General features: G+C 58.8%; 1 protein-coding gene across 1 annotated transcript in view; it reads left to right on the top strand.

Annotated features, from left to right (window-relative positions):
• Nucleotides 1-12286: 12286 nt before the first annotated feature.
• HDAC5 (histone deacetylase 5) overlaps nucleotides 12287-14137 on the top strand; it is a 65054-nt gene continuing 63203 nt past the window's right edge. The window contains exon 1 of the mRNA XM_044999744.1: nucleotides 12287-13105. Coding sequence (XP_044855679.1) covers nucleotides 12976-13105 — 130 coding nt within the window. The 5' untranslated portion in view covers nucleotides 12287-12975. The remainder of the gene's footprint in view (nucleotides 13106-14137) is intronic.

Raw genomic sequence — 14137 nt, 5'->3', positions numbered from 1 at the left:
AATAGACCCTACAGCTCCTGAGTCCCAGTGCAGGGCTTTAGCCACAAGACTTCCCTTCCAGCATGCTTTGGGTGATGGAGCATCGCTCCCCTGCGTTTCCTGTTGGAATCAGGCCTGGCTAGGCTGTGACAGCCTGTCAGCGGAGAGGTGTTGGCATCTTGATCTCAGCAGAAAGGCCAATAGACTTGCAAGCTCCTCTAACTTGGGATCACCCCCTGGCTCCTTGCCGGCTTTCCGAGGTCTGAGGAGAGGCGGGGATGTTCGCACTGCCTGGGTTATAGCTGCCTCGTGGATTTCAGGTTTCCATCTGGGCATGCCGTTCAGTATTAAGAATCTCCTTGGACTGGAGTATCTCTTGTTCCCCAGCAGGGGGAGACACTGCACTGCTGTGAGCTCCTAGGTTGAGTGACCCAGGTTGGATCGAAGAGGCGGATTTGTGTTTCGGGAAAAGATGCGAGAGGCACCGGGAAAGAGAGAAAGGAAAGCACGGGGGAGACTGCCTTTAAAGTCTAGAAAACCATTACAAATAAACACGGGGACAAGAACCACCGTGCTGGGCCTGATCCTTGACCTTAGGATCAGAACCTAGATTGCAACTGCTTGAGCCCGTCTCCAGAAACCGTCCTAGTGGGTGACTTGAAACAGGCCCAGACTCCAGTTAGCAGGGCACTGCAGCACCTAACAACCTATAAACCTCCCAGCACCCCTGCCAGGCAGGGCGGGCTAGTCTCCCCCCATTCCACACGGGCCCCTCGGGCCCCGAGAGACTAAGGTCTGTCTACACAGCAAGCAGCAGCGAGTCTCGGAGACCGGCTGCACAGTCTCAGGTGCATACGCTGCGTGACTTGCGCCGGGAGCAGGGAACTGAACCTGATCTCCAGAGTCCCAAACAAGCACCTTAATGACTGGAGCAAGGATGTTTGCACTGCAAGCAGAGGTTTGATCTAGATCAAGCCAGCAGAAGTGTGTCTACACTGCGGCGGTCACCCTCTGAGCGCAGGGTCGACCTACCCTTCCAGCGTGAATCCTGGTTGCAGTGTGAGGGGGTGAAGGGACCGGCCAACATCTCTCAAGAGTGGTGGCTGCATTAGGAACCTGACGTGAGATACCTCCGCAGCTCTTGCTGGTGTCAGTCGTACCTGTGGGTGCAAATCAGGCCCTCGGTGTCTCAGACTTTGTCTTCGCTAGCAACAGTGTGCTCCAGGGTGGATAAAGATTGAGGGTTTTTTAAAATTTTAAATCAGATTTTTTTTTGTTTATTTAAATTATATTTTTTTCTTGTTTAAAATGAAATCTGAATTTAAGACAAAAGATAAGGCCTAAACTCCTTTTACACACCCCCCCACACACCCCCCCACACACACCCCCCCCCCCCACACACACCCCCATCCTGATGCACTGTGACACCAATCGTGAGCCCAAAGTTAATTACCTAGTAAATAAGCAATGTCTCACCATGGTGAACCATACAAAACATATACAATTCATACAAATCTGAAAATGCGAAGCAATGTAATTGCTTAAATAAATGGGTCTGTAGTTACAGGGGACCCGCCTAGCCTGTGAAAAGATGTTCCACTGCTAGTGCAAAGGCTCTGGCTGTAAATCAGCATGTTTTAATGGTTATGACAACCAGTGAGACGGCATCTTTCTTTAGCAAATAACTGAAGTACAAATGGAAAAGTTGATTAAAATCAAGGCTTAAATTCTCATAGATTATTTCCTGGAGCCCCTTTTCCGTGCCCCCCCCTTTGGGGTGCTGGGCTTCAGCTGTGGTGTGGGGGGGTCTCAGGACTTTAGCCCTGTGGGGATGGGGTGGGGGGCCAGTGCCAGGGTTCGAGGGTTTAGCTCCAAGGGGGGAGGATGCTGCCAGGGCTCAGAGTTTCAGCCACGGGGCCCTGCGGACTTCCTGAAATCAACTCGCGGTCCCCCCTCAGGGGTTTAAGATATTTACCAGAGCTCCACTCCGGACAGCTCTGGTTGCGTTTTAGAGCTGATTAAAATCAGTTATTTACATTGAGGCCTTCCACCTGGTGATTTAAATCGCCTTCCTTTAAATCAGCTTCTGCGGGTGAAGCTGAAGTTGTACCTCGGGTGAAGACAAGGCAGTGTGGTGTCACCCCAGTTAGCGGGTCAATTTCAAGGCTACGGGGAGGGGGCGGGCGGGGGGAAGCCGCGTGTGGAACTCAACCTGCTGACCATGTGCAAACCACCCACAGCCCTGTCTTCACTAGCTTTGTGACTGGAGTTAGTTCGCTCGAGTTAGGCGTCCCCGTTTCTTTCGCCGAGCAGCCCGAACCATGTTGGCTTGTTGAACAGAATCCCCCATTTGCCGGGCCCGGCTTTCTCGGCACGCGGCCTTAGGAGTGGGGAGGGTTCGTGCAGCAGGGCCTGTCGTACGGCCCAGGCAGTATTCTGAGGCTGGGGGAGGGATAGCTCAGTGGTTTGAGCATTGGCCTGCTAAACCCAGGGTTGTGAGTTCAATCCTTGAGGGGGCCACTTAGGGATCTGGGGTAAAAAAGAAAAAAATCTATCTCGGGATTTGTCCTACTTTGAGCGGAGGGTTGGGCTAGATGATCTGCTGAGTTCCCTTCCAACCCTGAGATTCTATGATAATCCCTGTCGCTGTTGAGGAGGCAACGGGAAATGGCCGCTGGGTCACAGAGTGCCTGTGGCGAACCGGGGCCGGGTGTCGGCTCTGCAGCTGTGTCCGGCTCTGTGCTGTACCGGTCCCATCCAAAATCCACCAGCCAGAGCTGCCCCGGGGGTCTGATTCCCCACTGCCCTGCACACCTCAATGATGCCACCAGGTGAGACCGGGAGGAAACCCACAGGGGCTAGATGTCGGGAGAGCTAAAAAGGCCGTGTGGGAGTCGCCCAAGGAAGCAGAAAGGGAGCGGAGGGTAAACACAGAGATGGGAGGAATTGGGATTGGAGCAGCTCAAACCACCAGCTGGTAGGAATTCCCTGAGGACCTGAAGGAACAAGGGCAGGAGATGTCTTGGGTCTCTGATGCGAGCCTCTGGGTGGAGGTGCTTATATTGGTTTAAAGCTGACTGCCATAGGATTAGCTTGCACTGGCCGGTTGAGATGCTACATCTGTGTGTTGCCAAGGTCTTACCCCAGTTGGGTCTGTGTTGGCTTCAGTGGGGCGATGCTGCCCCAGACCTGGAGGAAGGCCACAGGGAACAAGGCCCTAGGGCACAAACTCAGTGTCCTCTACCCCAGGCTTCACAACTTCAGAGTCAGGCTCCACACAAATCACGATTGGCTTCAAAACCAGATTGATTTTTTTTTTTTCCTAAAAATGAAAACACGTTTGGTTCTTTTTCTCTATCGGCTTCCTGGGTTTGGAGCCTTCAGGCGTGTTTTATTGTCCAGCCTTTTTCCACAATCACGAGAGCTAGAAACGTGTTTATGTTTAAAAGGAAAGCCTGGGTTCCGTGACACTCTCGGGACTCCAGGAGCTGGGGCTTTTAAGGGACAACACCAGAGCGTGTGAGCCTTGGCATCTGTAGACTTGGGAGAGGGCGCGACTTTCGTCTGGTGATGGCCACGTGAATTATGCCAGGAGGACCGTGCTCTGGTTTGACACCACTGCGGCTCCGCTGGCTTCCCCAGATCAGCACCGGAGCAGCTGAGGTAGGGTTGGTTCCCCCTGGGTGCCCCAGGGCATCCTGTCTGCTCTGTGGGCATCCATCAGAGCAGAAGCTCTTTTGGGCAAGGGCCATTGCGAGACTTTGGCTCCCCGGGGGCTGGAAGGGCAGGATCGGGGGCCCCCATCCCTGGGTGTGTAGTGAAGGGACATAGAACTCTGCCTGCGGACGGGACTGGAGCAGCTGGCTGGGGGCTGTGTGTGTGTGACAGAGCTTTGCGGGAGAGGAGAGACTCTAGTCTAAGCAGTAGTTACGCTAAGCCAATTAGCTTTGTAATTGGATCTAACAAGTGGGGGGGCCGGGGGAAGAAGGATTTTGCTGTAGGGTTGTGCATAGAGGCTTGAGGTTCAGATGCACCCTCTGAGCTCGGCTCCAACACCCAGATCACATTGCAGAATGGCTTTATTTGCATGTTTGGGGTTTTTTTAAAATCCTTCGCCGTGGCTAAGCCCCCATCTGATCAGCCAGCCCGGGACTCTGCCCAGGGCCAGCCAGCTCCGAGGTTGGTTGGTCTGTCCCCTCTGTCTGTCTGGTACGTTTCCGTGGGCGTTCTGTGCTGGTGGAAGGTGCAGGCCTGGTAAACCCTGGGAGGGTGGGTGGAGCCTGTCAAAGCCGAAGGCCTGCCCCCCTCAAATGGGGAATTGGTTAGGCGGGGGGAGGACAAATGATGACACCAGGGCACCGGTCACAGGGACAAAAGCCAGGATCCAGTGTTGGCCACGGTGCCACGAGCCCCGGACGCATGTAGAAAGCTCGGCGTGGGCCAGAGAGCCGGATACACACCCCGGGGGCCACACTGGCCCATCTAGCTTGTGCTGAAACTCATGCTGTGTGCTCTGCATCCTGCCAGCTGCATTCACGCCCATACCCTGAGGCATGGGAGGGGACTGATTCGGTCTGGTTTTGCTCCTGGCGCGAAGGCTGAGCTGTTCCGACTGAACGCAGGTGGTTTCTGGAGGCTGAGGGTCAGCGTTCAGTCGCTGACCCGTGCTGAGCTGTCCTGCAACCCGTGAGGTAGAGGGGAGAGGCTGTTAGTTCCCTTCCCATCCCCTTGAGCCTCCCAGCCTCGCCATTTTCAAGTGGCCCCAATTCTGTGCAGCGCCTCTTAGAGGCAAAGCAGCAGGCTGTCGCTTGAAGGCATCTCTGCACTACCTGGATTTCTGGGTCAGTCTGGGCGTAGATTAGAGCAGCCCCGAGGGCGGCCTGTGGCTGTGTCACTGCCTAGAATCTCCAGAGGGATGTGCTCTAAGGATGAGTCCCCTTTTGGCCCTGATGTACTGTGACCTGGCCCCACCTCTGGCATGCCCCCGATCTGGGAGCTGCAGGTGACCGGGGGAGCATATGGCCAATTGTTGGCCCTCCGTCCTTCTATGCAGGGAATTCTCTGGCTCCCGTAAGCTGCTGAATGTTGTCAGAACATAACACAACTTTAGTTCTTAGAATTCAGAATGATAACACACAGGAGCCCCATCAGAGAGAGACAAAGCAGGCTGCTCCCTAAAGCAGTGAGGTGCAGCTCCCGCCGCCTTACGCCAGGTTGGCTCTCTGCAAACTGACTCTGCTCACACGGCTGCTTCCCTACAGAGGCCCTAGCCTGCCAGCAGGACCAGGTAACCCCTTCCAAATTAAAGTGAGAGCCGGTCATTTTAACAGTTTTCAATCCATCCCAGCGTGCAGGAGAATCTGTCCTGGCATAATTTATGTAGCAGAAGATTTGGCTGAGCCAGCTAGTGATTCTTGAGATCTGTAGGTTCCAAGCCAGCGCCCGCTAACGTGTGTTGTTTTGTTAGCTGTGGGCTTTTTCCAGCTGTTGTCCTCCGTTCTATATTCATCGCTACTGGATTGTCGTCAAACCCACCCTGTAATTTATCCAGTGGGAATTCCAGTGACATCTGGGCTGCCAGCGACACAGCCTGGTGGGACCAGCACTTCAAAGCAGGGCCTGGGATGGCGTAGTCAAGGAACATAAAGACTCGGCCCGCACCAATAGGAACCGACACCTACGAATCCTACTTCCCTGAATGCGTCAGAAACAAACACACTTTCCTTCTGGTGTGTGCATTAGAGACGTGCGTGTCAGAGGTTGCCGAACGCTGCCGTTCATTCGATGTTCTAACTGGTGTCCTCACGTATCACCAAGCCAGCAATGACATGTAGACCTCAAAGCACTTCTCCAAGGTGGGTCAGCGGCATCGTCCCTGCTTTGGGGAAACTGAGGCACGGAGGTGAGGTGAAGTGACTTGCTCGAGGTTGAGCAGCAAGGAAGAGAGCGCGGGAGTCCTGACGCCCAGTCCTCTGCTCTAACCACTAGGCTATTGCGACCTCTGGCAATAGAATTCAGGGCTCCATAAGGCCACTAAACAACACTCCCATCCATGAGCTGGAAATTGAACTCAGGAGTCCTGCCTCCCAGCCCCCTTGCTCTAACCACTAGACACCACTCCCCCATGAACTCCATTCCTGAACCCCAGAGCCTTGTGCTAACCGCTAGACCCTACTCCTCTCCCAGAGCTGGGCCTAGAACCCAAGAGTCCCGACTCCCAGTCCCCCTTCCTCCAACCCCTGGACCCCACGAACGCCAGCTCTCCAATCCAAACCCCTCTGAAGTTTGGGACGACTCAAATCAGGCTCCGGATTTGATGGCTCGCACCCGTGGTTGCTTTTCCATAAAACCACAAAAGAGGAAAAAAAATAAAAGAAACCCCACGGTCCCGTATTTCCGCTCCAGACTGAGCGAGCCCCCCAGGTGCTGGGAGTTCCAGGGTATTTTTTTAGGGGGGCTGGGTCGATGCAGCAGGGGCTGGTCCCTTTTCCATGCAGGTGTCCTCTATGGCCTTTGCGGCCTGCCAGGGCCGTTCGGGTTCTTCCCTTCCCCCTTCCAACGCAGCGCTGTATTTTTAGAACACTGTTTTCGTAGCTCACAGGCAAATCCCACTTGTCTGGAAAGCCGCCTCTCCCTGCCGCAGATGGGAGCGGCGTGGGGCGCGCTCTCTCGCTCCCCAGCTGCGAGAGCCAGAGCCTTGTGGCATCCCAGGGCCCCGCACCTACCCACCTGGGCGCTCTGCTCTTCGCTCGGGGATTAGCCTGTTGCAGTTCGGTGTGGGTTGTGTTTCTAATCTCGTGGTTCATGCAGCCCATCTTCAACAGCGGTGCCACCTGCTTAGAAGAAAGAGCTTTGCAGGAGGCAGACCTCCTGACCCCCTACGCCTCGTCCATGAAGCGGGAGCGTGTGCAGCCCTTTCCCAAGCTCGCCAGATTATTTCGGTATGGATGGTGAGGACTCTAGCTATTGCTGTCCTCCCGCATACGCTTCTCAAATCCCCTTGGCGATTGTGCTCGGAGGTCGGCTGCAGCGGTGTCCAGTGGCAGTGAGTTCCGCAGGCAAACCGTGCCTTGTGCCAGAGCGCGTTCTGGCTGGCGAATGAGCTGGCCGGTGGGTGTTTGGCATGCGGGAAGAATTGGTTAGGACGGGACGGGGCCGGCCAGGGGGAGAAGACGTGCAGACCCGGAGTGTATGTGGGAAGTAGCATACAGGGCTGTGGGGATGGGTGAAACCATCGGGGGGGGGCCGCTGATACCCCTCAAGTCGCCAGCTCCAAGGAACTAGCATTTGGCGCCTCCAGTAACAGCTGGTCTCTCTGCAGTGAGTTGGGCGGGGGGATGTTTTAACCCCTTCATGACGCTGCCCGAGTCCTAGTGGGCAGCTTTGAAAATCCCTGGGCCGGGAGGGCCCCCGGCTCGTGGGCGCTGCGGATCAGTTACGGCGGGCCTGATCCTGAGAGGTTGAAGTTGGTGGCAGCTGTGGGTTTGCTTGGTGCTTTTCTGTCCTAGGGTGGCAAAGGGTGGGAACGGTAAGGCCAGCGGGCCGGTCAGAGCCACAGATCACACCCTCAGCAGCAGCAGGATTTCAGGCCCTTTTCTTTAGGGGTGAGTTGTATTTCTCCAGCTCACAAGAGTTTCCCCATCCATCGGCTCCTTTGCCCTGCCCCAGGCTCTCCTAGGGGGTCCTTCCCTGCATGGCTCGCTCCCAGCTGGGCTGCGTCTTGGCCTTTTATCCAAGGACCAGCTGACCTGCCGGCTATGGCCGGATCCCTGGCCTCAGCCCCGTCACCCAGAGGCAGTGCCCCTTAAAAGGTCAGCCCGCCCTGCGCCACATAGCTTCCTCGGCCGCAGCTTGGCGGGCTCATTCTGTGACGCTCCGAGCACGTGGCTGCTGTGAGAGCCAAGCTCGCCCCTGCCATGGGTGGACCCTGCCCCTGACGTCCATTGAATTGCACTGAGCTCCTGGAACGCAGCCTGCCCCAGAGCTGCACGCATCGGTTACGCACAGTCCGCTGAACAGAGCAGCCTGCCGTGGAGGCTGGTGTTTGGGTCTGCTTTGCATTATCCCCCCACCCTTGTACCGAGACTCCCCTGCACGGAGTGTTTAGACTGGAGCCGCTCTGCCCTGCCAACGAGCCGTTTAGGAGAGAAACCTCCCAAGATCTCCGCTGAGGTGCAAAGCGTGGCTGCGGGGCAGGCCTGGCGTCCCCTTCCCCCAAGAGCTGGCGGGGGGGCCAATCCCGAGCGCCCTGCCTGCCGCTGGTGTTGCAACACTGGACCTTGACGTGAGCCGCGGGGTCAACTGCGCCGAGGGGAGAAAATAGCCTGTGGCCTCCCGCCCGTTTGCAGCCGCAGGAATAGCTCGGCTGACGTCAACTCCAAAAGTGCACTGCTGCGGGGGGGGCGGGGGGCGAACGGCCCATAAATAACCCTGCTATTAAAAGTCTAGGGTTCGGATTAACACGCTGAGAAATAAACCAGCGTCCCCTTTGCTGCGCCGGGTCAGAAATTCAAACACCGCCGCAGAACGTGGAGCCTGAGCAAGCCTGGGAGCACGCGGGGTATGGGGCCCTGAAAGGTGATCCCTGGGTCTGTTTCCATGGGCCCCTTTGCCAAAGGCTGGATCTGCTGTCTAGGCAGTTGTCTGGGGCAGGAAACGTGGGATGGGTCGGGGGGGGAAGATGGAGCGGGGAATGGGAAGGATCAGTGGGTATTGAGGGTGATGGGTTGTCTGTATTGATGTAGGCAACCTGGATTTTTCACCCAGGGCTCCGCTAGAAGGGTCCTGGGGCCACAGTACTATTATTGATTTGTAATTACCCTGGGCATCTAGGAGCCCCGGTCGTGGAGCCAGGCTCCCTTGGCGCCAGATGCTGCACAAACCTGATCTGAGCAACACTTTGAGGTTGGCTTTGCTGCACCCAGCGCCTTGTGTGAGTATCGCACTGTGTTGACCGCCTGCCAGCGTGGCGTGCAGCGTCCCCCAGGACGGGTGCATCGGGGCAGCGGCACAGCAAGCTTCTCCCGCCAGTATATCTGCCCTCGGTCCTGGAGGGGACCCCAATGGATGGGGGGGAGTGAAGTCTCCCTGTCCCATGCAGTCATTGGCCAATGTGGGGCACGGGGTGTCTTTGGTTTTCATGATGCTGGTCCACTAAGACCTTAATTTCGCACACCGCGTCGGCCGGTGCGTGGTAACGACTTTCGGTCCCTCCCACCTTCGGCTTGGCGTCGGAGCGGTGACCTAGAGGAGAGAGGCACCAAGTCCCCGCGGCTCCCCCTGAGCCTCGGCCCAGTCTCCTGCGGGCTTCACGGGAAGGTGCTGCGGGATGTGCCACAAGGATCCCAGCGTTTGCCCTGCCGGGAGCCGCTTCATTCATAGTGTGTTTGGCCCGGTGCAGCATCGCAACCCCTACGGCCAGTCAGTCCCCACGACAAGCCCCAAGGAGGCCAGATTCAGTGCTGGTGTAAACACGTGCCGCTCCACAAGCATTTGCTCCAGCAGAAGATTGGTCCCCACCCCATTCCCAGGAGCCCGTGGGCCAGTAGCTCACCCCTGGAGAAGAGATGTTGCTAGAGCCCAGCCCCCAATGCGTCCCCCCCCCGGGGGGCGCTTTGCAGGGGCTCCTCAGCCTGGGACTGGGGCGGGGAGGAGCATTTCTTTGACCCCCGTGAGTAGTTTTGGCCCTGTGGCTCAGGCGTGCTGCGAAACGTGGGGCGGAACTTTCCCATCATGCACCTCTCCGGGCTCTGTAGACAGGGGTGGCCAGGTGAAGATGCCTCTCCGATCCCCCTGGCAGGTTGCTGGCGGGGCCCGTTGCCTTGTGGGAGCCGCTGCGAGAGCTGCACGCTTGCTTTCCCGGCTTGCCCCTAATTCCCACACAGAGATTTTCCCTTCCCGGCAAAACCTGGGGGGTTATTTCTGGCAGCGCTGATGCGGCTTAATGTCCGGGGCAATTAGGGCCTCTGGGAAGGAGCCTTTGCAAGCCTCAAGCGGTGGCTTGAGTCACTCAGCCCGCCTGGCCTTCCGTGCAAAAGCAAAACAAAAGCAAGAGGCCGCGTCGAGGTGGAGTCTGGGGGGAGCTGCGTTTGGGGCGTCCCGTGCACAGCCCTGGCAGCAGAGGAAGAAGAACCCACTCACTGTCAGACCCCCGCCTGCCACGACAGCGGGTCAGGGAGGGGCCGCTGCGTGAGCTCTGCCAGCTGGGGGCTTCTGCCCGTGATAAGGGCGTGAGCTGCTCCTGCCGCAGCAATCCGCGGGCTCCAAGAAGCGGGAGGTGGGAGACCGGGCCCAGGCCGCGGGGAGAGGCTGCGTGGTGCAGTGGTGTCCGGGTGTGAGGGGTAAAGTCTCCCGGGCTGTTAGGCAGGCAGGGCCGGGGGGTGCAGGCGAAGCCCTGGAGCAGATTGCGGGGTGCTCCCTGTGGCTAAATGGGGGAGGAGCTGCCACTGCTCTGAGCCCCACGCGGGGTGGGGGATGCTCTGAGCTCCAGATCTGCCCCTGCTGAGGGCCAGGCCGGCTCCTGAGCTCCCACGCTCGGCAGCTGCGTCCCTCATGGCCCAGGGCAGCCTCCGTCTCCCCGGTGCGTCCCTAGGCTCCCTGCGGCTGGGTCCGCTCGCTGGCGAAGGGCCCGGCCACGGGTTTAACGAAGCCGGGAGTGGCTTGGCTCCGGGCTCGGCCTGCTGAGCAAGGAGTGAACGCAAAGCCGCCTTCCCTTACGGGGACCTTCCTTCCTGCGGCAAAGCCCCTGTGTTCTCCCCTGCATCCTGGCTGGGGGGAGGGCGCCGGGCTCCTAAGTTTTCAGCAGCAGCCATTGGCTGTGGGTGCCTGCCTGGAGACCCAGCTAGGGCCGGAGGTTCCCGGCCCGTTGTCAAGGGTCGTTTTTGTTCCATCAGATGATCGCTTAGAACGAACAACCTAGACCCACCAAACCCCCCTCCCCCAACTCCAGGGCCTGGGTCCTAGCCACTGCCCTGCTCTGCCCTCGCTAGCCCCGAAGTGCAGCCATGGGCGGGGGGTGAACCCCTGGCTTGGGGAGGCTAGCCCCCCCCAGCCCCGCCCCTTCCACGCCCACCCGAGCCCAGCCCCCACTGTGGCCACTGACCCCTGCCCAGCGCCCCCGGAGAGCCGGGCAGTGCAGCCCCAGTCCCCCCGGCCCGAGTGCTGGGCCACATCACCCAGCCCTACCCCTGGCTGGCATGCCCGAGTCTCCCCAGGCCGCGCCACCGGGTCTGACCCCCGGCCAGCTGGCCTCCCCACCCCTGGAGGCGCCCCCGGCCCAGCTGCCAGCCCCAGCGCTGGGTGGGTGGGCGGCCAGTGTGCCCCCAACCTCGGTGCTGGGCAGGTGGACGGGCAGGAGGTGTGGCTGGCGCGCTGGGAGGACGGACGGCGTGGCACGGCCCCGGGGGTGCACCACGGCCCCCAGGCTGCGTTCCCCAGCCTCTGGCACAAAGGGACGGGCAGGCAGGTTGGGGTCTGGGGGTGGAGCTGGAGCATGGGCCGGGGGACGTTAGGCTGTTTGGGGAGGCAGAGCCTTCCTGTGCCTATGAAACCCACCGCCCAGGAGTGCAGCCGGGTTAGGGTTAGTTAGCCAGTCCTGTTTGCTGCTGTTAGTCCCTCCTCTCTGCCTGTTGGGTCTGAGTTGCTGCCCCTCACCGTGGTATCTGAGCACCTTCCGCATCAAATCAAGAGCCAAGCCCCTGGTGCATTTTGTGGGGTCTCTGGCCCTGCCCCCTTTTGGGGCTCAGAACCTGGGGGAGGGTTTAATTTTTTGGATTTGTTTAGATTGGATTCATTTCCCCCAGTCTGGGGTTGGGGGGGGTCAGGTTTGGGGTTGGGGGGTGGCGGTCAGGGTCGAAGGGTGGGGTTGGAGGGCAGAGGGGCTGGTCGGGGTTGTCGGGGGGCGGGAAGGTGGGGGTCACCGTCGCGTGTTGGGGTCTGGGGGTAGCGAATGCTGTTCTGGGGTCGGAACCCCTGTAGACCTTCCGCTGATCTAGTCAGTTTCAGACTAGGGGCAAAGAATAGAAATTAACTTGTTCTCTCCGCCCCTCTCTTTCCTTGCCCCTCCCCTCTCGTGTTTCTCCCCCCCCCCAATCAGATCTGTCTCTCTCCTGGCTCCGTTTGGCAGCGCTCTCAGCCGCCCCCCCCCGCCGGGAATCTATTCCACTGACCCCCTTGGTAAAGGCTTCATCTGCTAGGCAGCCTCTTCGGCAGGAACAATCCCAGTTCCCTGAGCACGGGGCTATTTATAGCCGGCTCCTCCCCTCCAGTTCTATTTCAGGTCACCCTGGGCAGTTGCTGTCTCCCTTGGTGGAAAGGATGGGAGAGAAGAAAAATCAGATCCAGGGAATTGTCGGTGGCGCAATTAGCAAAGGGCTTCGCGGGCAAACCCAGGCCCTTCTGCTTCGCAGGACATCTTAGCTCGGGCGTGTTTCGGTGACGCCGGGAGCCAGCTCCCGTCTCTGTTCCTGTGCAAAGGCCTGATCCGGGCCGTGCCTCCCGGGCGGGGAGCTGCCTGCCGGAGGGAATCAGACAGCGCCTTGAGATGTGAAACCCTCCTTCTCTAGAGTAGCGGCTGGACCCCCTTCCGGAGCAGCGGGCCCTTCCCACGCCCAGCCTCTGCTGTCTGCAGTTGGCATAAACAGTGACTGGATTTTTTTGTTGTTGTTGCAAGATTTGAATCTTATTATTATTATTTTTTTTTGGCCCAGCAGATGAATCTTTTTGGGGTTGCTGTCGAACGCTGCTCGCTGACTCGGATGCTTTAACTTTTCCTGGGAGACCCACTGCCTTTTGCTCTTTTGGGGGTGTGTGTGTGTGTGGGGGGCATGTCTGATGGTTTTCGGCTGAAATTCGGCACAACGGACCCCTCCCTCCTTGGGCGAAGGAAAGCTCCCTTGCCCCGCGCCAGCTTGTAAGGAGAAGGTGGGACAGGGAAGGGAGCCAGCGTGGATTGCCTTGCCGGCCCCTGCGGTAGCTGGTGTCAGAGTTGGTCCTGGCATGCTGCTCCCCGCGATGTTGCAGACTATTTACGAGAGCGAATCGTGTTTTTCTTCAGATGGGGTATCCGGACGCGAGCAGTCGCTGGAGCTCCTTTCGCGGACTCCGCTCCATGGCCTCCCTGTGGCAGGTGAGTGCCGCGTGATCGTTAATACAGCCCTGGCAACGCTGTTGATTGCCCCGAGCTTCTAGCATGGAGCGGGAGGCGCCTCTGGCATTGGTGGGGGCCCGATCCTGCCAAGGGGCCACTCCATCAGTGCAGGGCACTGTGCCTCTCGTAGGATTGGGCCCACAGTGTTGCAAACGTGGAGCTGGGTTTATCAGCTTGCCCGGGGGCTGGTTTTCAAGGGCTCAGCGCCGGTGCGCCGGGGCAGGTTTTCCAAAGGGTGCTCTGCCGGACGCGCCCATTTGGAAATCTGGCCCCGATTCTGGGTGCTGAGCTCTCGTGGGAATTCTAGTCCTAGGGCACGATCCTGCCATGTGTGCCAAGCCCCGCTCGGCTCCCGGCAATGCAGGAGTTGCTCGGGGTGGGGTTTATACCAGGCAGATGGTCAGGGTTTCATAATGCCATGTGGCTTTTCTTTGGATACGTATAGTCTTTGCTCAGGGGTTAAGGTGCTCGGAAGCGGCGTAAAAACCTGGGAATCTGGGACGGACTTACCTGCCAGCAGGTGTTTCTGCCAAGCAGCCTTTTCCTTTCCCTGGCAGTAGCCATCAGCGCATGGGTTGATTTTGATGGTGGCCCCGTGATATTCCAGCTCCTGCCACGTCCCTGAGCCAGCCAGCTGCGGTGTCAGCCTGGGCCCGATCCTCAGCTGCTGTAAATCGATGTGGCTCCATTGAGTCCTTACAACTGAGCAGCTGGCGCTCTCGTCGCGACAGGGATTCAGCCCCCGCTGCCCCTCCCAAGACGCCCTCCCGCCCCAGTGACTGCAGTGGGCTTTGGATTGGGTGCACAGGACACAGCTGGCCCTGGATAGGGACCTGGGTGGGTGGTGGCCCGCAACAGTGTCCACTGCTGTGGTTTTGGCTCTGAGATGGCACAGCTGGCAGCTGCCGAATGGGTCACTCAATGACCTTTGGCCCGGAGAGGTGGCGGCCCGGTTTCCCCTGCGGCGGGAGAAGCGCGATCCGTCGCGGCGTGTCCGTGGAGGGGGCTGGG

The sequence above is a fragment of the Mauremys mutica genome, chromosome 25, assembly GCF_020497125.1.
Source record: "Mauremys mutica isolate MM-2020 ecotype Southern chromosome 25, ASM2049712v1, whole genome shotgun sequence".
Lineage (NCBI taxonomy): Eukaryota > Metazoa > Chordata > Testudines > Geoemydidae > Mauremys > Mauremys mutica.
Note: the sequence above shows the minus strand (reverse complement) of the source record. Positions and strands in the feature narration are given on the sequence as shown.